General features: G+C 34.0%; 1 protein-coding gene across 1 annotated transcript in view; it reads right to left on the bottom strand.

Moving 5' to 3' along the window:
* KLHL1 (kelch like family member 1) overlaps positions 1–24,436 on the bottom strand; it is a 192,436-nt gene that overhangs the window by 80,446 nt on the left and 87,554 nt on the right. Inside the window, exon 5 of the mRNA XM_071740608.1 lies at positions 2,060–2,272. Within this exon, the coding sequence (XP_071596709.1) occupies positions 2,060–2,272 (213 nt within the window). The remainder of the gene's footprint in view (positions 1–2,059; positions 2,273–24,436) is intronic.

Below are 24,436 nucleotides of genomic sequence, written 5' to 3' on the forward strand. Positions count from 1 at the left end.
TCCCTCTTCATTTTCATACCCTATAAAACACCAGAACGGAAGACCTTGGCTACTTCCTCTCTTTTGGCACACATCTTGAAGGAGGCTCCTGTATCTCTGTCTTCAGCTTGCCATGTGCTCTGCAGAATGTGACTAAATCCTTTTCTGGGAAGAATCCTGACCCTCTTTCCCATGTCAGCTCTGCGACCTTTGGACTCACAGCATTTACACTGGGTTTTGTCTATATACATATATATATGTGTGTGTGTGTGTGCCTACTATAAAATATATATGTGTGTGTGTATATTTTTAAATACTTTCCTACTTGTTCCTAAGTTTTTCCTGTTTCAATAAACCTGTTCTAGTTCTGATTTCCAGCCTGGAAGTCTCTCTTCCTCACTTCCCCTTTTATCTTCCCCTGGAGGAAGGGCAGGATGGAGAGGGGAGGCATGGGAATGGGGGAGCAATTGAGAACAATTTGTTTCTCTAGGTTCTCCTTTGCCCTGACCATTGAATGGCTACATGCTTTTAGACTGCCTTCATGTTTCTTTCCATATTCTTCAAAATATTAGCTGAAACAGAACAAATACTTAAGCATGTCAACAAATGGTATGACATGATACACTTATCCTGTGCAAGTAGTGCCTTAGTAGTACAACTACTAGGTACAACTAGTACAACTAAGTAAGCAGTACCTTAGGGCTGGGTTAGGACCACACTACCAACCTTCTCGCCCCATCCCTGATTCTTGTCTGGAACAGAGCCAACTGGAGTGGTTCAAACCAGAGCCAGGAGTTGAGTTAACAACGGAGCAGGGAGGGTGACTGAGATCTGGTGTTTGAGGTCTCTCTCTGCTTTCAATTCACAGTGCTGTATTTTTGCTGTATCAGTGTGCCCTCCTTTTTTGGACCCTAAGCTCGGGATTTGATCTCTAAGGAACAGTAACTATGCCCAAATGAACATGAAGACCTTCAGATGTGTGAGAACTTAGTACTACCACAATTGTCCTCCTGCTTCCTTCTCCTTTCCCTGAGCATTCAGAGCTGATCAGGATGCCATAAAGCATGGAACATCCCATGGTTTGTGGTCAGCTGTTTCAGCTCTGTCTCCTCCAAACCTCTCCTAGCTGATAGCCCATCTTGGCAGGCCATCACCAGACCTTCTCCAGTTTCTTACTATGACTTTCAAATGGTGGAATTGGAAATAATGTTACAGGTGCAGCCTCAGCAGCACTAAGAATTATGGGAATAATAGTTTCATAGGGCCCGCTGAATGAATTTTCCTGAGGCAGATAATATGCAGTTCTCCTCATTCATGCTGTTGGCTTCTACTCAGCCCAATATCTGTCCTAATCCCTAGGGTTTTGGATTTTTAATGAAGATATTTACTATTCTGCCTGTCCTTCTCGGCATGGTATGGTGTTTGTGGTAACTCCTCTTCAGTTTCACCATTATACACCTCTTAGAAAGCTGTTGGCCTAAACTTTAAGTTTACTGATGTCACTCTGGATGAAGGGCTGCCATTCATTTTTTCTAATTCTGAACAGTCTTTCTTTTAAACACCCAGAGTATTCAGTTGCAGATGATTAAGTGATGAGAGTTTTCACAACAGCAGTGATATTATTATATAATATGGTCCAGGACATTTATTATTATTATTATTATTATTATTATTATTATTATTATTATTATTATTATTATTGCATTATTATTATTACATTATTATGTTTTCATTATTATTTCATTATTATTTCATTATTATATCATTATTATATCATTATTATTATAATGATAATTATCATTAGTAATTTTAATTTTAATGAAATGATTAAATATAATTATTATGTGATATTACTAGATAATAGTAATAACATTAATAATATTTATTAAATAGTTGATTATCGTTATTGAACAAGTAATAATAATTATTAAATAACAATATTAAGAATTATTAGACCATTAATTATTATTATCGATTAAATAATAATAATAATATTGGTGATAATAATATTAATAATAATAATAGGTGGTGGTAGTAGTAGTAGTAGTAGCAGTAGTAGTAAAAATAATTTTTAAAATACCTGAGGTGGAAGGAGTGGTAATCTGATATAAGCAAGCAGCATGCTGAGGTCATTGCATCGCCTCTGCATATCATATTTCACCCACATCATCAAGGCATGGAAAATGGTCTCTTCATCAGGAACATTCACATCATCACTGGCAAGAAGTTTATGGAGTTCTTCAGCTGGTAGAAGTAAAAATTCTTGATTTCTTATAACTTCCATTATATTCTCCTGAGAAGAAGAAAGCATTTCAGATTCAGTAATAGTGCAAGAACATAGAAGCAGCTGCAAAATGTATACAGCAATAAAAATCTCACAGTATTCAAACTGATAATACATCTAGGAATAACTATAAAAACCTAAACAAAATCTATATCAATATATATATTATTATTATGAATTATAATATTTCATATTGACTGAATCCTAAGAACTGAATTTACTGAATTCAGTGCTCTCTGAACTACCTACCCTAAATTAGCAGGAAATAGCAGAAGCAAAATTCTGCCGAGTTATCTTTGTCCAAATATTTATTTTAGGGTCCCTGGTTTCTGTGGAGAAATTGAAAATGTATTCTCAAATTCTTGATCTAGAAACAATTGTAAGAAGAAAGAGGAGTATAGACTGAAGCAACAAGATACTCCATCTGGAAAAAACCCCAATTTTTGACATTAAAAAATAATGCAAAAAAATGTAGGACATGTAAGTAAGTTAATATCTGACAAATAAAATATAATAATGAATTTAATAATGATATTTTGTATAGACTTAATGAGAGCAAGTAAGAAGCAGGAAAGGAATAACAAGACATGAGCCAAGGACTTAAGATTAAGAACAACACAACGGAAGCAAGTGGGCAATGCCACTGCTACACCCACTGAATTAAATTCTTATATCAGAATTCAAATTTATGCTGTCTATAATGCTTGTTTGGGTCTGGAACAGGGGAAAGACTGACTAGGCTTCAGGAACTGAAAGAGAAGTAACATAGTATTAGTCAGAAAATATACCTAATATAGGAAAAAATGGTGCAAGACTTAAAGCATTAGCATTATACTCTGGTCCTTGTACATCACATGTTGTCCTCCCCCCCCCACCCCAAGCAACACAAGGAAATTATTTATTTCAATTCTCCAACAATATGTTTTTGGAAAGTATTGGTTAAAATCCTATTATAAAACCTGCATATTATTTTATATAAGGTAGCAGAGAAGATAATACATACATACACATGACAAAAAATAAAAGCTCATTGAAATGTGTAATGTATTTGCACATCAAATACATGCAAATAGAATAAATTAGCTAAAGCTGAAAATGATGCTTATTATTATTATGAACATGAAAACTTTTACACTTAGCTTTCAATGAGCAACATTTTAACTCTACACAGACACCCAAAGTGGGATAGTGACACAACAGTCAAAAATGTGTATATATGGTCATGGTTTGTACTGACTGTGCTGTCAAGTGATCTTTACATAACTGATAATTAGATCAAAACATTACTCCATTAAAAATTGCAAGAAAAAATTGGTTAAATGTCAATAGCTACCTGAAAAACTAGATTTTTATAGCCTAAGGTTTTAAACTGTTGACTCCTGATAAAGTTTAAATTGTGTGACTGGAATACAATTTAATAGCATGGAAATGTAAGGGAACTAGTTTGCGGGCACTTAGCCACAAGTTGGCATAATCATTTTAATTAAAAAGCCATAAAATTCAGAAAATTTCATTTTACTTCTCAGTAAAATGATTTATAAGCTGAAGTTTAATTAAGGCTGGTTAAACTGACATTACATACCATTATGAAAAAAATATAACTCTACTTCTTAATAGGAACCAACATCAAACTTCAGAACAGCGTATTAAACCGAAGACCTAATATTGTTGGGAAGCATTGCAGTGGTGGAATACATTTTATGAACTCACACAACTTAATTAATTTTGAATAACACTCAGAGCAGGGGCTTTAAATTCAGAATAATAATGTTAGCTTTGATTAAGATTTTTTTTTCATGTTTAATTGTCATCTCATTTAGATATATGATCCAGGAGAACTTATTCCAGCCTCTGTACTGATTTACCATTGACTCAAAGTAGACTTTAAAAAAGTTTTCAAACAAAACATATGAGCCTTTATCTGTTCTTTTAAACATTTGGACTTACACTAGTTTCATGTTACTCAGGGCTGAGTCCTGTAGAATATGCTGTTTGGTAAAAATTCTTTATATAACTGTAACTTGCATATGTATACCGTGGTATATATACATATCAAATAGCAATAAAGTCCAGGTTCTTGTTCTTCAGAGCTAAAAACTCTCCCCTTCAAATATTTAGCATTTCCTAAACTGACTATGGAATGTTAAGAACTTCCTAAATCACATTTTAATTTATTGAGATTAATTTTGTTTGGAGCAGCAAAGCATGTTTCAGTGTCTTGCTGTTCTATCATAACAGAAAAAAAATATTATGTGCCTATTGTTGAAAAATAGCTGTCTTTCTTCTAAAATATAATTAATCTTCATTTTTTCACTTAGGAAACAGGATACTGGTTAAAATTTCGGGGATAAATTAAATAAAATTGAAATTTTCATGAAATTAAGGTGCAAGATAGGAATTAAGTCACTGATTTCCACTTCACTGAAGTACTTTCAAGAATGCTTAGGTCCTCACAGGGTGAGAAACCTCAATTTTGAGAATAAGGACATCCAGTGTTTAAGCATGTCCAGGGTTACGTGACAGAGGTGAATGAGTTTTTAGGACCTGTAACTTTTGACTCTGATACTTAAGAAGCTGTGGTCATCTCTATTTCATATGTCACACAAGATCAACTGGGCTGTGACTACTGCCTTGTCCACATGGGTCATTTGCTTAGTCTGTCCCTTTGGCAAGAATGTTTTAATTAGGCAAAATAGTGAATGAGAAAATGAGAAACTTTTAAATGAGAAAAGGAAACTTACAGTAGAGAGTACAAAAATCTCTGAACCTGAACAGAGAAAGCTGATGCCTCACTTGGTTGCTCTTCCCCTTTCTCAAAATGATCATGCAATAACCATTGCTGTGAGGTCATAGAATTCCCATGGCAGCACTTTTAAGTCTTTTCAGCAGCACACAGGATTAGAATAAAAAAAAATAAAATCTTTATTTAAAGGTAGATAAGCAAGAAACTGACTATCTTGTGCACCACAGTAAAATAAACACTCTTAAGAAAATAAATTATTACGACATGGAACTTCATAAAAGTAAATTTTGCTACGTAAATCCTCATAATGTTGTTATCAATATAAATTATTTTGATTTTTTTCAAAATCAAGACTTGTAATGATCTTTATTTCATGTGGAATAAAATTAATATGCATAAGTTAGTTCTTACTGATGTTTGTCATTGATTTCACCAGTCAACATGTACCAGTTATAAGGAAGAATCTGAGAACAATTTTTTCATGTTATAAAATATATGGAATAGGAACCATTCATACCATACCATACCATACCATACCATACCATACCATACCATACCATACCATACCATACCAACAATACCATACCATGGTATGACCATTTGTCATACCATGACAAAGAATGTCACATTCTGACGGTGCTATTTAGAATTCGTTACATGGGAGTTTCTGTGGCAGTAAAGTGGCTTTGGACGTAAGGATTTTATTTAAGCCAAGTCTTACGTTTTATTGATTTTAATGCTGTGGCCTTTCCCATAGGAAAATCCCATAAACCCTGGAACTTCTAGTTGCTAAGACTCAGTGAAGAAATAACATGTTTTTCCTAGCATGGTGGCTAGGAAAACCAGAACTCTGATAGCCTGTAAATCAGTTCTCTTGTTATTGAACTCCACTTCTAAGATTTTCTTTTTTTACCTTTTTATTTTTGGGTGGTGTCTTTTTAATGTTAGTTTAGTCTCTCAAAATGAAGTTGACAGAATAAGGGAGAACAATTTGAGGACATATAAAATTGGAATATTTGTGATCTGTGACTTGAATTGGCTCAGGTAGATATATTTGCTATTGGAGGGCTTCTCAGCTTAATTTCAAGAAAATAGCAAAAGAGATCAGCACTGTGAATCATCTACAGGAGGTATTTGGACTCAAAAGGCTAAAAGTGGCAAAAATAGAAGCTCACAGTTCAAACTGCCACATTAGTGTACTCCTCAAATATGGAAAATATGAGCTGTGCCAACTTTTTAAATTGTGCTGCTTGCACAGCCCTTTTCATCTATGTAACAGAATTGCAAGTTTCTCAGTTCAAACTCTAACACTCCAGGGAAGAAGATGTAACAATACTCTCATTTTCTTACTCAGCTAGCATGACTTTTCTTTCTTCCATACCCTGTTCCTGTAATTTTGCTTTCGTACAAGTTTGTTGCCCCAACTTGGCACCATCATCCAATTCATAATTTGGTCACAGTTGCTTCCCTAGCCTGTGGGTCACAGAATCACAGGAACACTTAGAATGGAAACGAGCTCTTAAGATCATCTAGTCCAATGCCCTCGTCCAAGGGGAAGGTATATCAGGTTGTCCAAGACTTTGTCTAGTCAGGTTTGAAATTTTTCCACAGTCACTCCACAACTTCTCTTTATGCTCACAGTGTAAAAGTATTTTCTTGTGTTCTAGTGGAATTTCATGCTTTTTAATTTGTTTCCATTCTCTCTTGTCCTGTCACTAGACATTACTGAGAAGAGTCTGCTTCCCTCATCTCCAAACCCTTCCATTAGGCATATAAATGCATTGACAAGATTTCTCCTGAGCTTTCTATTCTCCAGGCTGAAGATTCCAAGCTCTCTCAGCCTCTCCCTCTATGAAAAATGCTCAAGTAACCACTGGAACAATCACTGGAGATAAACTACTCCATAACATGTACCCCCAGGAGAAAAGGAACAGAACAATTTTGTACATTATGAGGACATAAGGACCATTACTCACAACATTATGCAGGGAAGGCTAACACCAGGGTAAAATAATGAGATTAGGGAAGTGGAATGTCTTCCACTAAGAGCTCCACTAACACTCCCCACAGTTTCTGGCATTGCTGGAATACTCTGTCCACAGATAGATTAAAACTTACCCAGGATGGGAACATGAATCCATACACATTCTGTAGCAGGTACAGATAACACTAGCCCATATTGGTCAAATCATTCCTGGTAGCACACTCAAGGAGCACTCATGACTGTGGCCAAGATCTGGAATTGCAGCTTATGGATCTTAAGCAAGATGAGTGAAGACAGCATCAGGGCTAGAGAAGTCTCAGAAGCAGCACAGCCAGGCACTGGGTTGCTCAGCAGAGGTTACAAGTGTGTTTAAAGATGTAATGTAACTTGCCATGCATGACTGCAGTGCATGCTGGAGCCAAGGCCTGTGGATTCATAAAGCCAGTAAGCAATTTTTTTAAGCTCAATTTACTCCACTCATTATGCAAAATCGACATCTAGGGAGATGGTGGTATTCAGTGACAAGAGGTCTTCTTCAACCAGTGTAATCTGGCCTTTAAACCATACCACAAACCAAGTTTGGATGCAAAAAAGCTTACGTTTAACCTATCAACACTTCGTCAAGTTAAGCACACACTATTATGTCCTAACAGAGCCTTGTTTACTCTTATTACAGGCATAGAAAATGAAAACAAGGAAAATGGAGGATAAGAAGCCTAACAGGAACTTCACCTAAATCAAATCTGATTAAAAGAAAGTTGGAAACTAGAAAAAAAGTATTTCTTGCTTAGAAAGCATCAAGCTCTTGAACAGATTTCCAGTGAATAGGTAAGGACAGGTCTGTTAGAACCAGTAAAATAATAATTTAAGATAATGTTTAAAAAAGGAACTAGATGACATCTCCAGACAGCAGGGAACTGCCTTGGGATCCTTTTAAGTTATGTTTTAACCCCGTTGCTCTTCTGTTGAACCCAGTAACATTTGGTCCACTGAAATTGCTTCCTATAAAGGCATCATGTCAAAGACATCTGGAGATGGGTAATTTGCCACTTTTGCAGTAGCTTTCAGAAGTAATCATCCTCAACATTAAAATGTGTGTCTAATTTCCCATTTGAACTCATCTGTCTTCCACACATATGTACCAGTTCTTATTAATTTCTCACTCTGATTAATGAGCCCATTAGCACCAAAACTTAAAAAACCTCAAAATAATCTCTTGAGTCTTTAATAACTCAAAGGAGTTGATTGGTTATGGCCTTGCTTTTACAATTTATTCACAGTACTGCGTCCTGTAACACCATCGTGTAATGTTCGGGAGTGAAAACAAGACACTTAATCATTAATGATATTTCTTGTGGTAGCACCTACAAATTCACTGGTAATCTTGTAATCATTCTTTCAACTTTACTGACCCTACTTAGCCTGTGCAACATGATGGAATACAGCACAAAGCAAAGGCTGAAGGCATGTGCAAGATTTTGTCTATAAAAATGCTTCTACTCTCATAAATTAATAAATACTGTAATTAAGATAATATTCCAAAAGGTAACTGAAACCTTGGCCAGAGCATTAGAGTGAATTTTTTTCCTATATTCCTGTACTCAAAACTTGACTTAAAAATAAGTAGCTATTAAAATGAAAATGTATCTAATGAACCATGGGGAATTGCACGATCATAGAAGAAAGATGCCATGTTCTGTTACTCTCCTTTCCACACTATAAAGGTTTGCAACAGCAGTATTTCTTTTGTCTGCAAAGCATATGGGTTCTGTGCCACATGTGATATATGCTGTTGCTGGAGAATGTTTTAGTTACAGTTTAGGTTAGGGAATGAAATATTTAAAAATGGCAGTTTATGTTAATATTTCAGATTCCATAATAATTTTAACTGAAAACAAATATTTTAAAAATCATGTCAGAGACTTGTGAAAACCTGTTTTTTATTAATTGATAGCAAATCACTGTATAGAAAAAGTATATACCTTCCAGGAGCATTCTAGGAAACAAATCATATAGAAAGCCCATATAGAAGTCCATCATATAGAAAATGTTCAGTAAATGTATGAATCACGTGCCTAAATCATTCCCTCATGCATGATGTTTTCCACTGTAGGATTTTCAACTAACATCCTACATAACTTGATGCACTCATGGGAATCTTAACTAGCAGGAAGGAAGAGAATATATTCCAAATTAGAAAACCATTGGACACAAGAAGGATTCTGACTGAGAACCAGCTGTCTATGTAAAGGGGATTTTCAAAAACTTCCACTCAGTAAGTAAGCTTGGAGAAAGTCACATGGTAATTACTTTCTGTCAGCACTTACAGCCTTCAAGCACATTATTAAATCCAGATGAATTCTAAAGACAGTCTCATGGTACAAAGTTAATTAAAACAGCCACACATACCCCTCCCCTAGATAACAGAAATTTTTTGTATCCACAGTATTTCAGAAAATAGAATGATGCACAAAACCAGGTCTGACCATACTCTTTCCAACAAAATAATGGCATAAAATAACCACTGTATTTAGAGCTTAAGTGGTCTGTCAAGACACAATGTTGCTGAAAACTGAGAATCATAGGATCATTTTGGTTGCAAAAGACCTTTACATCACTCAGTCCAACTGTTAACATAACACTGCCAAGTCCACCACTAAACCATTCCCCTCAACAACACAGTCTTAAATAACTCCAACCGCTTCCCTGGGCAGCCTGTTCCAGTGCCTGACAACCCTCTCATAATTTATAAATTATTTTATAAAAATAATTTAATGTCCGATCTAAACCTCCCGTAGCACAACTTCAGGCCATTTCTTCTTTTTCTGTCACTTGTTCCTCAGGATCAGGAGAAGAGACCAACAACCACCTGGCTACAACCTCCTTTCAGGTAGTTGTAGAGAATGATGAGGTCTCCCTTCAGCTCCTTTTCTCCAGACTGAGGAACCTCACTTCCCTCAGCTGTTCCTCATGAGGCTTGTGCCCTGGACCTTTAACTTGTCACATTAAGTTGTTGTCTTGATAAAACACTTAAAAGAACTATAATATGAATGCTGAAAATATAGTAACCTGCTGTGTGGATCCCAAAAGACGAATTTCAGACTAAAGTGAAATTGTAAAACATTTGTCATACTGCATATAATATTGATTAAACTGACAATTACTCTTGTTTTATTGCTGCTTTGGAAATTGCAAATCTGGAAGGAACAGCCATTATGTTTCAGTCTTCTCAAAACTGCATGTTACCATCAAATTATCTTGTGCTGTCAGCTAACTATATGCAGTAATTTCTTAGCATAAGTTCTTTATTGGGAAAGGGGAGAAGGCAAAGATAACTTTATTACAGTGTCATGCTGTTGGTTGGATAGTTTTGTTGGGTTTTTTTTCATTAGCTTGTGTCCAAATTATCATGTAATTCATTATCAGTCTACTCTCTAAAATCCATCACTCAAAAAATCATCTGTACTTTTTAAAAGAATGATATGGGAAAAGTCTACCTCAGTTTCTCAGACTTTTTACTACAAAGCCAGTGGATCCTTACATAGTTAAACCTTCCCCATATAATGCAAAAAAAAAAATAAAATACTTCTAGACTAATTATCAGTCCTCTAAAATCTTCTCATTTCTTTCTTGTCTTTTTTATTTATCAACACATATATACAGATAATTTCTTCTGGAAACAGAACACGACTAGACAATATTTATACCTGAAATTATGCTGCTAAGCAGAGATGACTAAAGCAGAACAGTGCTGTAAATGTAATTTAAGACAATTTATTTAAAACAACATGGGGACTTACTGGCTTTTTTTAGTATTGATCTTCTGATACCATAGTGCTTTAGAAACAATTTATTATACAAAAGGTATTATATTTTATAGAGATTATAGAGTCTTGGACAGAACTTAGGTAATAGATGCTAATTAGTGTTTAAGTGCTCACAGAAAGTAAGAAGAGCTGTATGAGTTTAGAGCAAACAAAGGTTTAGTCATGACCAGTGACCAGATGTAATTTCAACAATGACTATCACGAATTTTAAAAGGTAAATATTAAATCTTTTCTGTGTATCATAGCTTTTGGAAAGTTGTAGGTTTAGGGATTTTCTGTATGAGATGTTTAGAAGACCTTTGTGGACTTCTCTTCAATCTGTTTAATAGTACTTTGAATCTAATTAGGTTTTGTCTCCATAGAATCCCTTGCAGTCCACTTACAGAACTTAAGCCTTGTAGAACTTAAGACTCATAAAAGGCAAAGATTTCCTTTTTTTTGCTTTTGAATCTGTTGCCAAAATAGATTTGATGAAGCTCAGTTCTTGAAATGAGGAATATCATATTGCATTCTACATTTCCATGCCATTTATCTCTTATGTGTCCATTACAGCCTCTCCAGCAGTCATGTCTTCCCCATTGCAAAGAAAACAAAAACCCACCTCCCACTGAAAACCACCGCCGCGACCACCAAAACCACCTCTTCTTATGGAGATAAAGAGCTTTCCTGCATTTTAAATTATTATGCTGTTATTATCCTTAACTACAACTACACAGTGCCACAGCAATGCTATCCCAAGATTACTTAACTCCAGGTGATACATGGATAGAGAACACCAGCCAGACTGGTCTCACATGCTCCTTCCCATGAACAGGAAACCTAAACTGCAAGGTTTGTATTTGATATGGATGGCAGAAGATTCAGACTTTAGATTACTCTGTAGCACATTCTCACAGGTCACTAATCCTTTTTAGTGTTTTTTATTTTTCCCATATTCCTTGTGAGATTGCATAACTAGAGCTAAAAGCTTATTAAAGCAGTATTAAGGCAGCATTAAAATTGCAAATAAATCACTGAGTAGAGTAGGATTTGATGCTTCCTGTTCTGTCCACTGTTCCTTTCCTACTACTCCACATCATTCCCTTTCTTTTGTAGTCACCCTGAGCGCTCAGCAAGCATTCCCATAAGAAGAAAATTGATCTCAAAGAACAAAAGTTGTTTGTATTTTTTCCCCTCAGTGATAAACGATACCCAGTTAAGATCCCATTGTTAAGTGTATACAGATTATTCTTTCACCTCCGTTACTTTTACCTTATCAATATTTAATTTGATTTGGTATTATATGCTTAGCTTCACAACATCTTCTTGCACATTCTTAGGCACAGCTTGTGGTTTTACAATCCTCAGTAATTCTATATGCCTATAAAATCATTTGATGCCTCTATTTACTCTCTTTCCATACAATTTATGAGAATTCTTAACTGAGTAGAAGAACATAATTCCCTTGTGCTTTTCACTGGTAACTCTACACTAAGACTTCTGAACTTTCATTCTGTTTCTGTGTTTCCTCATTGTTAACTGAAGGACCTTTTCTCTTATGCATTTCAGGATACAATTCTTTAGGAAGTGCCAATACCAAACTTATCAAAGGACTTTTGGAACTGCAAGTACAAAATAGAACACTTGTCCATAGACTCCTGTACACTAATGGCATGGCCATTGTTTTATCAAAAATTTTTTCGCTCTTTTTCCATTTTTTAATCCATTTTCTGCCTGTTCTCCTTGAATATGATGAAAACAATTTTTACAGAAATCAAACTACTTTTTGTCTGGCTCTCTATAGGACTTTTCTTTATTATTTTTCTTTGATCTCTCACTGCTTTTCTATTTTTCTCTTAACCAGGGATGACTTGGATGTTAGGTTACATACCACACTAAACATTTCCTTCAGAATACCTGGGTCAGTACCTAATGTTCTGAGTGACCTGTCAACGTTCAGTTTGTTTTGAGACAATTTTTCTGACTTATCTAATTTTAAAAAAAAGTTAATTTATAATATAAATTTATAATAATTTTATAATAATAATAATTTTATAATAATGTAATTTATACTCTAAAACTTTAGTAGCAAATATGATCCTCAATATATATAATATATAATGTAAAGAAATATACTGATCGAAAATACTGATCCTCAGAATGCTTAAAGAGTTTAGCATTATTTTCAGTGCTTGCTCTGTGTGTCAGTACATGGCTCCTGTCCTTATGATTATAAACAACCAATGTGTTCATTGTTTATGAAAAGCACTAGACCCATGGAAGACTGATTGGTTTTAGATACCATCTTGTCAGACGTGCCTAATTCAGAGTAGAAGTAAATGTTTCATAATAGCTAGTGATTTCCAAAGTTTTGACAGGTCTCTCTTATGTGGAGAGATTATACAGACAAATTGTTGTCTTCTAAATATGTAGTTTAATTTGTGTGTGCTGCACTACCCATTAACTCCACAGTTAGCCCATTAGTGAGCTGAACTATATTATTGCAGTAAAATTTACAGTTACACTCCTATGCTGAGAGTTTTGGCTTTTTAACCAGTAGATAAAAACAGAAGTTCCCTTACTTATCACTCTGAATATAAATTCCCCTGCAGTGCTTAGTTTACAAAGTCACCTGAGTAGTAGCTATAATTTAGCAGTGATCTACAAGAATTACTTCATTTCTTCAAAATTATCTTCAATTTAATGACAGGAATAGCAAATCCAAATTTATGGATATTATTCATTAAACAGTGATTTATGTTTTTTCAATGGGAGCTTGGACATCAAGACCACAAATGTATATACACATATACACAGGTGCATGTATGTATATGTATACACATACATATACACACACTGCAGACATGACACCATAGGGTCCTGAATCTGATCTGATTCACAGCTCTGATCTCTTGAAAATTAATTCCATCACTACTGATGGAATAAATTCTATTGAAAATTGAATATCACAGAAATGAAATGTAGTCAATATCGACTTAATTCATCAGATTAAATGATGAAACAGAATAATGAAATAATTCAGATAGAAAGAAGACTTTGGAAGTCATCTAGTGTGGCCCTTGCCCAAATCAAGGCTAATTTCAAACATAGGTCAGAATGCTCACAGCCTTGTTGAGTCTAGCTTTGAATATTTGCAAGCACAGCCTCCCTCAGAAAAACAATATAAGTATTACTACACAGTGAAGAAATGTTTTTCTCTTGGACATGGCAGCTGGCAACTGTTGACCAATGTCCTGTCATCATGCATCTTCAATCAAAGAATGATCTTACCTGTTCTATAATCCGTGATAGCTAGCTGAAAATACAGAGCCTCCTCAGCTTTCTCTTCTTCATTTATTACGTGCTTACTGCTTCAGCCCACATAGCTGGTTCAGTTTGCTCTTGAACTGAAATTCTACCATCTGGAAACTGCATTCCAGCTAAGGCATCACAAGTCCTGGGTAGATGGAATGATTATTTTTTTTCAGCCCACAAGCTAATGCAATTGATTATATGAATGATAGAATCATAGAATTAGAATCATAGGATTTTCAGGGTTGGAAGGGACCTTTAAGATCATCTAGTTCCAACCCCCCCTGCCATTAAAAATATTACATATAATTATGTAAACAACTGAATAGGCCCCACTGCAATGAATTCTCTTGGTTTGAACTTTTAACGAAGAGTCTTAAACACATAATTCTGAGTAGTATGCAGAAGAGGACTGGCCAGTACTGCCTGTAGGGCAATCTTTAATGAAACACAATTGAAACTATTTATTTATTGATTCCCTATTAATATTTATTGTTTATTCAGTTTTACTATTTATTCTCTTTAATGTTAGTATTTTGGGGAAAAGCAATTTCCCTACCTATCTAGCTGTGATGCATCAAAATCATCAACATCTTTGCTCTGCTTTGTGTAACCCTTCTGCAAACTGCAGCTACACTGACGAGATGTAACTCTGCTGAAAGGACTTGAAGGGTGAGATATTCTCTCTTTTATGAATGTTAGCAGTGTACAGCACTTCACCTTCTGAACAATTATATTGCTGTCAAGGACAAAACATTGTTCTCACAATGATAAAAAAATCTGACAGGTCTAGACCTACTGAAGACTTTGCACTAGGCTGTAATAATCCATCACTGACACTGGCATAATTTGTTTTTGTGAAACTGCAGTTCTCAACACATACTTTCTGCTAATTTACATTAGCCTGATTTTATTTTTTTTAAAGTTAACTGATGTAAACACAAATCACACCTCAAGTCCTTAAATAATAGGAAGTTATAAAAAAAGAGCCAGATGTGCCTTAATTTCCCTAATGGAAAAGAGTCTTTGCAATTCTATTACTCTACCCAGTTCTCGAATCACTTGGAAACACAGCTGCTCCCAGAGAGAGCAAAAGGAATTCCTTAACACTCTCCAAAATGCAATTTTGCACATCAGTATATAACTAATGACAGAAGTTACAGTATACCCGTGGAACCTTCTGCATTTGGGACGATCAATTGAAATTATCACAAGTATAAAACATGTCAGAATTAACAGGACCTAAAATACATAAAATTAAAATAAATGTAAAATATTTTTATTATCAGTTTCTTCTCATTCAGTTTTTATTTTATTAATCATATCAGACTAATTTCTTAGGAAGACATCTAGCTACTCATTGTAAGCAGGGAAGACTACATAATTCTACTGCAGACATAAGAATATGTAATGCAACAGACTTTGATGGAAACACACTGTTCAGGAAGGTTCAGAAAGACATTTTGAGTTTGATACACATTTCCATTACTTTGAAAAACCACATGTATAATTGAGTACATCATTGCTAAGATGAAATGAAAGAGAAATGTAAAAGACAAATTATTACCTCAAAAAGAGTACTTGTCAAAATATTAATTTCATGAGGATGTAGTCACAATATGGTGCTAGAGCTTAGACTCGTTTTTACTAATTTACTATATAGATGATGAAATATTCCAGTGTACAAAAAAACCTTAAGCTTTCCTCCAGGACTGCAGACTGAAACCACAATAAAAAGAATTAATGAAATTTAAAAATTTGAACAGAATTTATCTATTTTCTATTTACCATGCTTAATCTTGTGAAGAATAACTCCAAAAATCATATCAAATTAAAATTCTACTTGGTGTCAAATCAGAAATAAATAATGGTAAATGATGTAACAAACAAGTAATACATGATAAGCCATACATTATATAATAAATAAACAAATAAATAATAAAAAAATAACAAAATATTTTGGTAGTGCAATCACACTGAAGCAGCAGCACCTAAAAGATCACAGTCTAAAGGATATGAAAGGTATGAAAATTAACAACTAGGATATATGTTCTTGTCTACATTTATCTATTAAATCTACATTAACATGAATTAATGCATAATGTTTTGTCTCTTGCATTCATTAGCTAAAAAAATCCATAAGCCACCTTCCTAAAACTTTCTCATCCTAGGCATCTCTGATCTCAGCATACTAGAAGCCTTTTAGATAAAATCTGCATAATTATAAAACATGTCACATTGTCATACTGAAAAAAATAAGACTTTTAAATAAGAAAAGAAGCATTTCCAGGCATATTGTATTTTAGGTATTTGCTAATGCTTCTGTTTATTTAGACTACGTGTATGGTGATATGGAATGGAAATGAAAAGAATAATTTTTTATTCTACACTAAATCACTGTACAGTCTTTACATAAAACTGATGACAATTGAAAATGTATTCTACATGACAGTGTTTACACTTCACTTTTCCTAAATCAATCTACAAGAGCTTTTGTATTATACAATAAATGAATGGGTGAAATTACAACCCGCTCCCTTACAAACCAAATACACGTGCTGCATAAATATTAAATCACAATAGCAAATAAGAAATTGCTGCTTACTCAACTAATGAAAATGTTGTGACTGTCTTTGCTTATGCAGACCTATATGCACCACTAGAATGTAATGTCTTCATTTCAAAGAATAACCTTTTCTACTGAAATATAAAAACATTGAACTTAGATACTTTAGAAACTTCTTAAATATCTGGACCCTGGAGCACAGTCCAGAAACTTATGTTTGTGCTCAGGATTTCTACATGTGTGAAGAAATCCAAGTGAAATTCAAACAGCTGTAGTGAATGGGCTGGCTAGAGACAGCAGTGTTCCTCAGGGCTCACTTCCAGGGCCAGGTCTTTTCAACATTTTTATCAATTATCTGGATGCAGGAGTTAAATGAAGCATCACCAAAAGCACTGCTCTCTGAAAGGAACAACCAGTGCTTAGTCTCCTCTGAGGATGTGGAAGGCCCCCTTTACACAGCAATTAGAGTCCTCATGTCTGTTCTTAGACTCAATGTTAATAGTTCTTTTACATACACCCCCAGCAAATTCTAGGACTGCACCCAAGGCAGATGAAGAAAACCAACACAATTCCAAACACACTCCATGTGGATTGTTATTTGAAGATTTTACCTAAATGCTTAAATTATGCAAAATACATAAGAGAACATTACATTTTGCTTCAGTGCTTAAAATAATTGGATACCTCAACGTTTTTTTCTTAGAGATTAAGCAGTTTTATTATCTTCATTGTATAAATCAAAAGAAAAAACACTGAAAAATGACTACGGAAAAGCAGGCTAAAACTATCTGAAAAGCCCATGTTGAAAACTTTGGGACTACATTGGTTAAGGCACTATTAATATTTCAAACATCACTACACTTCAAATATCCTCAAAAAAAAAAGGTTCTTACAATTTCCATATAATGATTTCTCACCCAAAGTTTCAAGAAAGGTAACTATAAAGTGAGAAACATTATTATTAGAGAACTTTTGTAGAAAAATTGCAATTTAAATTATTTAATATTAATATTGCACAGAAGGAAACATGATAAAAAAGTACTGTAGCTAGAAATGGCTATATTCAGTTCACATAAGCACTGCATACCTACAAATTGCTTATTAGGAATGAGATAAGAGTCCTTTACGAAACAAAATTGCTTCTATTTATCTTGTGTGTCGAAAGAAAGAGAAGAGATTTCATGGAAAATATTATTTAGGATTCTATAGTTACAGATTTGACCATAATGCATATGTGCGGGTGCTCTAAATCAAGGCTGCGCATGCAGCTTTCCTTATGGCATCTGAATATTAGACTGCATTCCAGAACTTTGAACATATTATTTACATATAATTGTCTCCTTAAAGAATTCAGTAAAAGAAAATTAAAGGGGAAAAAAAATTGCGTAGGACAGACACCTGGCTTGAAAGATATTATGACTAGCAGTATGTTCTAAAACACCAGTATGTGAAAACAGAAACAGATTAAATTACAGTAATGTAATTTAATGTAAATTTAATGTAAATTTAAAATTGCTTTGGTTTTTTTTCCTTAAAAACGAAAAAGGAATGTTTCATATTTAATCTCTGAGCAGCTATTGTTGTCCTGAAACTGAAGGCAGATGTTGTTTAAATGTCCTTTAGAGAAGCTTCTATTTCTACATTGAGGACTGAGGAAGTCTGAGAACCAAAGCACAGACAAGGTGACTAACATTTATATGACAAAGTCATGTAAGCTCACTCTCACACTTCATTTATATTCTGAATTTTAAAAGGTAAATATGAAGTTTGCAGTAGTGTAAGTATGCATTCATGTATGAACTAATATTTATTTTATGGGGAGGAAGCTATTTATTGATGACAATTATGCCTGCAATGAAAACGTAAAATTAGATATACACTGTATAGATTTTTAAAAAAATGTTAAGTAATTTGTTTACACATATTAGAAACAGCAGTAAAATTTGCTGGTCAAATGTACTGTATTTTCTACAGTACTTTTCAGATTCACTATTTAAAAATCATTAATAAAAGCCAAACACAGAAAAGAATCATTATTTTTTCTTTTAGTATAAAAAGCTAAATTTAGCATCTGAATTCTGCAATAGGATTAAAGTTCTGTCTAAATGATGTTGCAGATTGTACACATTTTACATGGCTCTGTATTTGTAGATGGAAAGATAAATTGCCAAGTATTCAAGAAGTTTCAGGTTTTGCCCTTCTTAGAACAAGCAACCTGGTAGCAGTCTTTTATAAATATACATGAGAAATATTTTTGCTGTAAACAAACTTCACAACTCTTTCTTTAGTGAAAAAGGTCCTAGTTTTTATTATCACCATGATAAATGGAAGCAGAAGTATTGTGCCTCAGGTAAACTACTAACCTGTAACATCTCAGTAGTTTTTTGTTTTTTTTTTTTTCCCCTAGTATCAGAAATACTGATGTTTTAAACCAGTTCTTTATTCTCTGGAGAAAAGTGCCCTTATGTGGATTTATATGAATTTGCCTACTTCTGTACAAAAGTTTTTTATTCCATATATTAGGAAGATATCTAGATTTTTTAGGGCTACATAAGACATGTCTGAGTGTCAAACCTTCAGGGTACTGAAAGCCTGAGAATCCAGGCTTCAAACAAACGGTCAGATACTAAGAAAGGCTACAGAATCCATGGAGCATTGAGTTAAAATTGTTAAATTCTTCCCTTAGTAAATACACCAAAACAAATTATCCTCCTGTTGACTGAATGACACCATACTCCTGTGCTGCAGCAAATTCTACATATCTCCTGTGAAAAAAAAACCAACCAAACTTTTAACCATTGCTTTGAAGTTTCAGGTGACTGCTTTCTACTCAGCTAAGGAATTTCCTATCCTCTCTGACTGTCAATTCCTTTCCTAGCAAAATCTCTCTAACAATATTCTGAACTCCAAGATGTTCCCCCTGCTGAGCTATCTGTTAAGGAGAATTTGACATTTATCCCAGACTATTCCACTTTACTCAGTTTCTGGATTCAAGACTAAGAAGAAAGCCTCCTTCTCTTTTGCACCTTTTTAACAGGACATAAGATATATTAAGCAGTAATAACAAAAAAACAGATTAGCATGTCACACATATTTAGAATTAAAGCCAAGAAGATTGATTAGATCATTAATCTAATTTCATGTATATCAAATATATTCTGCACATACAGTTCACAAAATACCCCAGGACAAAGAATAATTTCTGCTTTGCCTGGATTTTATTCAAACACAACCAATCTTGAGATGACAATATCTAGAGATGGAGAATTCACCACTTTTATCTGCACCTGTCCCAGTTTATTCCAGTTTTTAAACATCCATCTTGATGGCAAAGTGAACCTTAATTCCACTCTTTATAAACTGAACTGCCAATTGCTGAGATTTCTCAGCTAGATTAAAGAACTATTTTGATCACAGTACTTTTTCTCCGTGGAGTTAAACTATAATCAAGTATGTACTTTTCTTTTTAATAAGCTCAAATAACCTGAACAATCTTAGATTGCAAGGTATTTTCTCTTGTCCTGTAATCCTGTGTGTATCTGCTCTTCACATACTGCAAATATCAAGCACTATTTAAAGATGGTGACATGAGTGCTACACAAAGTATTCCAAACCCCCCTTTTTTTTTGCCAAGGCACCATATGGAGGCAGAAGAGGGTTCATCTATTCCTGTATCGATTTTCTGCAGCTAAAATATCCAGATAGTACATACCACATCTTACTGAAATGCAAATGTATTAGCTCCATGATTGTTCATTGACCTCACTTCAGTAAACCCCACGTATTTGTACACGTAATATATATATATATATATATATGTAGATAGGCAAACAGGTAAGCACACACACACCAGTATATGGTATGTGTCAATGTATGTGTGTGCATATATATGTACAAAGACATATACACACACACATGTATCTCTAGCCTGTATTTTGAACTCTGAGTATTACCTTCATCTTCATTGCCATAGCTTTAAACAAATTCAGTTTTCATTAAGCTTTTATCTTCTTTCTGGGAATAAAAACTCCATATAGTTTTATATCTAAGTTTATTTTATTCCTCTGATTTAAAAATCTAGATCTCTTCCTATTTTTTCCTTTTTGTAATCAAGAATGTTAAGTATCACCCATAATTTATTTATCCCTTATTTTAAGTAGAGTTTGCTCATCATCACATGAAACAATCCTATCTTCAACAACAACTGTTTCAATAATGCTGTCACATCATGAGGGCCTGTATTTACTTTGGCTTAGTAACTATTTGGTAAAGAAACCCGGCAGCTCCTACATCCAGAAATTAATGGACCCTACTTTTATCAGCAATATGTATTTCCTAAACCTTGTGCATTATTGGAGTTCAAATCTTCCATTACCCTTAGTAATATCTCTCACTTTTATAACTTAACAGAAAACAGCATCCATTTACACATCTAGTTCCACTCATCTCTAGCTGATATTTTCTCTATTTTAATACTCTTCCCTTTTCGGTTTATCAGAATCTGTTGCTATCCTCTATCATCTCCCTGTCTATCACACCATTTACCACTCTTCTCTTTTCCTTTCATTAATGAATAAGCCATATCTTTTCATACCCATGGCAGACATCCACAAAAATCAAGTTTTTGCTACCTCTATAAAATCTAGTTTCACATAGGAACTGATAAAAGTTCTTCTAATTAGCTGCTCTGTCTTAACATTATTATATGAATAATGACATAGCACTAAAATTTGAGGGTTTGTCAATTAGAATTCCCTGTGTTCAGTTCTCGTGTCCCTTCTTACCTGCTGTTTTATTTCAAACTCAGATCCTTTGTTCTTCATCTTTCTGCTCTAGGGTATGTCACTCACTCTCTTTTGAGCACATTAAAAAATACTTAGTTCTAAGCAATCAATCTAACCAGTTCTCCACAGCTGCTGTTTCTCCTGATTATTTATTGTCCTGTCAGTCTTGTATCATTCATGGATGTTAGACTATTCAATTTATTAAAACTGGGTTTTAGTTTGGTTTAAATAAGCTCTCCTTGGCATGGTAGAGGATACCAACATTACACATATGTAAATGACACAAAATATACTCTGAGAATTAATATCAAGTTCACTAATATAAATTATTGTTGAACTACCAAGTTAAATAATATTGATAACTATCAAAATTATATATATATATAAATAAAATGCAAACTGAAATCCTCTTAGTACTTATATTAGTAAAATCAGGCTAAAGTCATATTCTTCAGAGATTATTTTTTTTTGTTAAACAATGTTCTATGCTCACATCTCAAAAATCCACCAGAGAAGTTTTATATATAAAATATATATATATATGTAATACTATAAATAAAATAGAAATGTTGACAAAAAATATGAACACTTGAAAAAAAAGTCTTAATATGCAACTGCTATAGTTTTTGGGGGTTTTTTTGTTTTTTTTTTTAATTGAGCACTAAAATCTTTAGGCAAGGTGATGTCAAGAAAATGAGAATTTAGTAAAACTGGATTAAAATCAAACTTTAAATTTCCAGTGTTCAAAACCTGTGGTATAATCAGGAATGACATGCAGCTATTGGATTCTCATTCAGGTCTTCAGTTGTATGAGTATTTTTGAGTAATTACTCTAGTGAATTAAATTGAACCACGAATTAACAGCCAGACTTTCATCATGGGCACCTCAGTGGTACAGAATATCCTTACAATTTCTGGTTTTAGAATCCATCAGAGCTAAGTTATGGATTTTTCAAACTTTTTATCCACAGAAAAGCCCCAAGAAATACCACACAGTTCTCTCTGTCTTTTTTTTGGCCATGTTTTCCTTATAGAATACACTCAGATTACACCAGTATGTTTGATACCGTGAAATACCACCTAAATATATTAATATTAAAAATGATGTTAATACATCACCATTTTGAACAAATAATTCTTGACACTATAAATGAAAATAAAATATATGGAGAGTTGGAAGGCATACACAATACACAAAAAGCTGAAGCAATCTTAACAGAGTGATTCTAGATTTAGTTGTGTTTGTCAGCTGGTATCAACCAACATAGCTCTAATGACTTTAATGAAATTATGTCAGTTTAAATTAGATATTTTGCTATTCTAATTACTTTCTTAGTAGCCGATGTAATAATGATCTCAAAATAAAAGTAACATTATTTTCCTCTAAGAAGAAACTGATTCTTTTTCTTTTGAAGCATGTCTTAATATCTGAAGTAATTCAGAAGGAGTGACCTTTGAACAAGCTTTTAGAAACACAATTCCAGAAGATGAGAAATTATTTAAAGGAATCACTCAAATAAAGTGTTTTTTCTTATTTCCTTCCATTTCTTTCCTTTATTTTTAGTCACTCCTCTTATGCTATGGAACAGTTTCACTTTGCTGCACGGCTGCAAGTCTCCTGGGTGTCACAAAAGTGAGGTCAAATATTAAGGGGATCATAAGAAGCAAGAGAAGCCTGATCATAACGAAATACAAGGAAATCCAGACAGAGGAATGTGGATTAGCTATAATTATTGGCTGAAAAGTGTCTTCTCTACCGAGGGGAATGCCATCTACCCCTAACAATTAGAAGTTAGCCATTCCCCCTCAAAAAAATTGCTCACAACAAAAATAATTACTGTTTTCATTCATTGTCAGCATTTGCCTCCCCAGATAACTGCTAAGTGTGATGGAGCCTTGCTTTCCTAGAGATGGCTGCCAATTAGAAGTGATTAATTAATGTCTTCTTTTTATTTGCTTGCATGCATGGCTTTTGGTTTACATATGCAACTGTGTTTATCTCAACCCAAGTGTCTCAATTTTAACCTTCTGATTCTCCACTCCATCCCACTAGAGGGGAATGAATGAGCAGCTGTGTAGTTTTTAGCTGCCTATCAGGGTTAAAAGCACTACAGGTGAATACAGACACTGTAAAAATAGAGGATTTTCATTTAAAAAAGCAGGGATATATATATTAAGAAGTGTAATACTTCAATATAAATAAGATCTGAATTCTCCAGTATTGGATAAGATTAGGTCAAGTAATTTTACTTACTTATATTTTGGTTCCATACTCACTAAGTTGGAGATAAAAATGACCACTTGTGTTTACATGAACTCATAGGAATTTTTACTAAGTACTAGAAAGACTATAAAGTACTGGTTTTCAATTATAATAGGGAGATGCAGTAAGATAACATCTGCTTATTATACTATTTATAAGTGTACACATTGCAAACAGTGATAAACATCAATACTTGCCCAGAAAATCCTCAAATAAATCATCATCACTATTGAGAGATGTTTGAAAAATGGGAGTCCTAGATAAAAGCAATAAAAACATAAAGAGCAGAAGGAGAGAAAAAAAAATGATCAGCATATCCAAACAGTGTAGCTATCATACATGTAATTTCTAGTAATCCTTATTGATTTACCTGTATTGTCTGTCTTTTCAGCTTAATTTTTAAGGCTTCAATTATGCCACACATAATTACTACACACAATCATTGAAGTGTGTTGCTACTTTAAAGTGATCAAGAAGTGAAGCATCCATACAGAATGTATGAAAGGACAATAGAGTGGAAGCCTAAAAAGAAAAGAAGGAAGCCATGAAGAAGGAATGGCAGGAAAGCAGGAAGAGAAAGAGGATAAAAGGAATGGAAAGGGACAGAGGAAGGGAATACAAAAGGGAGTGAGAAGAAGAGTAGGGATAAAGGAGTGAAGAAAGGAAGAAGGAGGGAGAAAAAGTGAAAGTTAATGATATTATGAAAGACAGGGAG

Source organism: Heliangelus exortis, chromosome 1 (assembly GCF_036169615.1).
Source record: "Heliangelus exortis chromosome 1, bHelExo1.hap1, whole genome shotgun sequence".
Classification (NCBI taxonomy): domain Eukaryota; kingdom Metazoa; phylum Chordata; class Aves; order Apodiformes; family Trochilidae; genus Heliangelus; species Heliangelus exortis.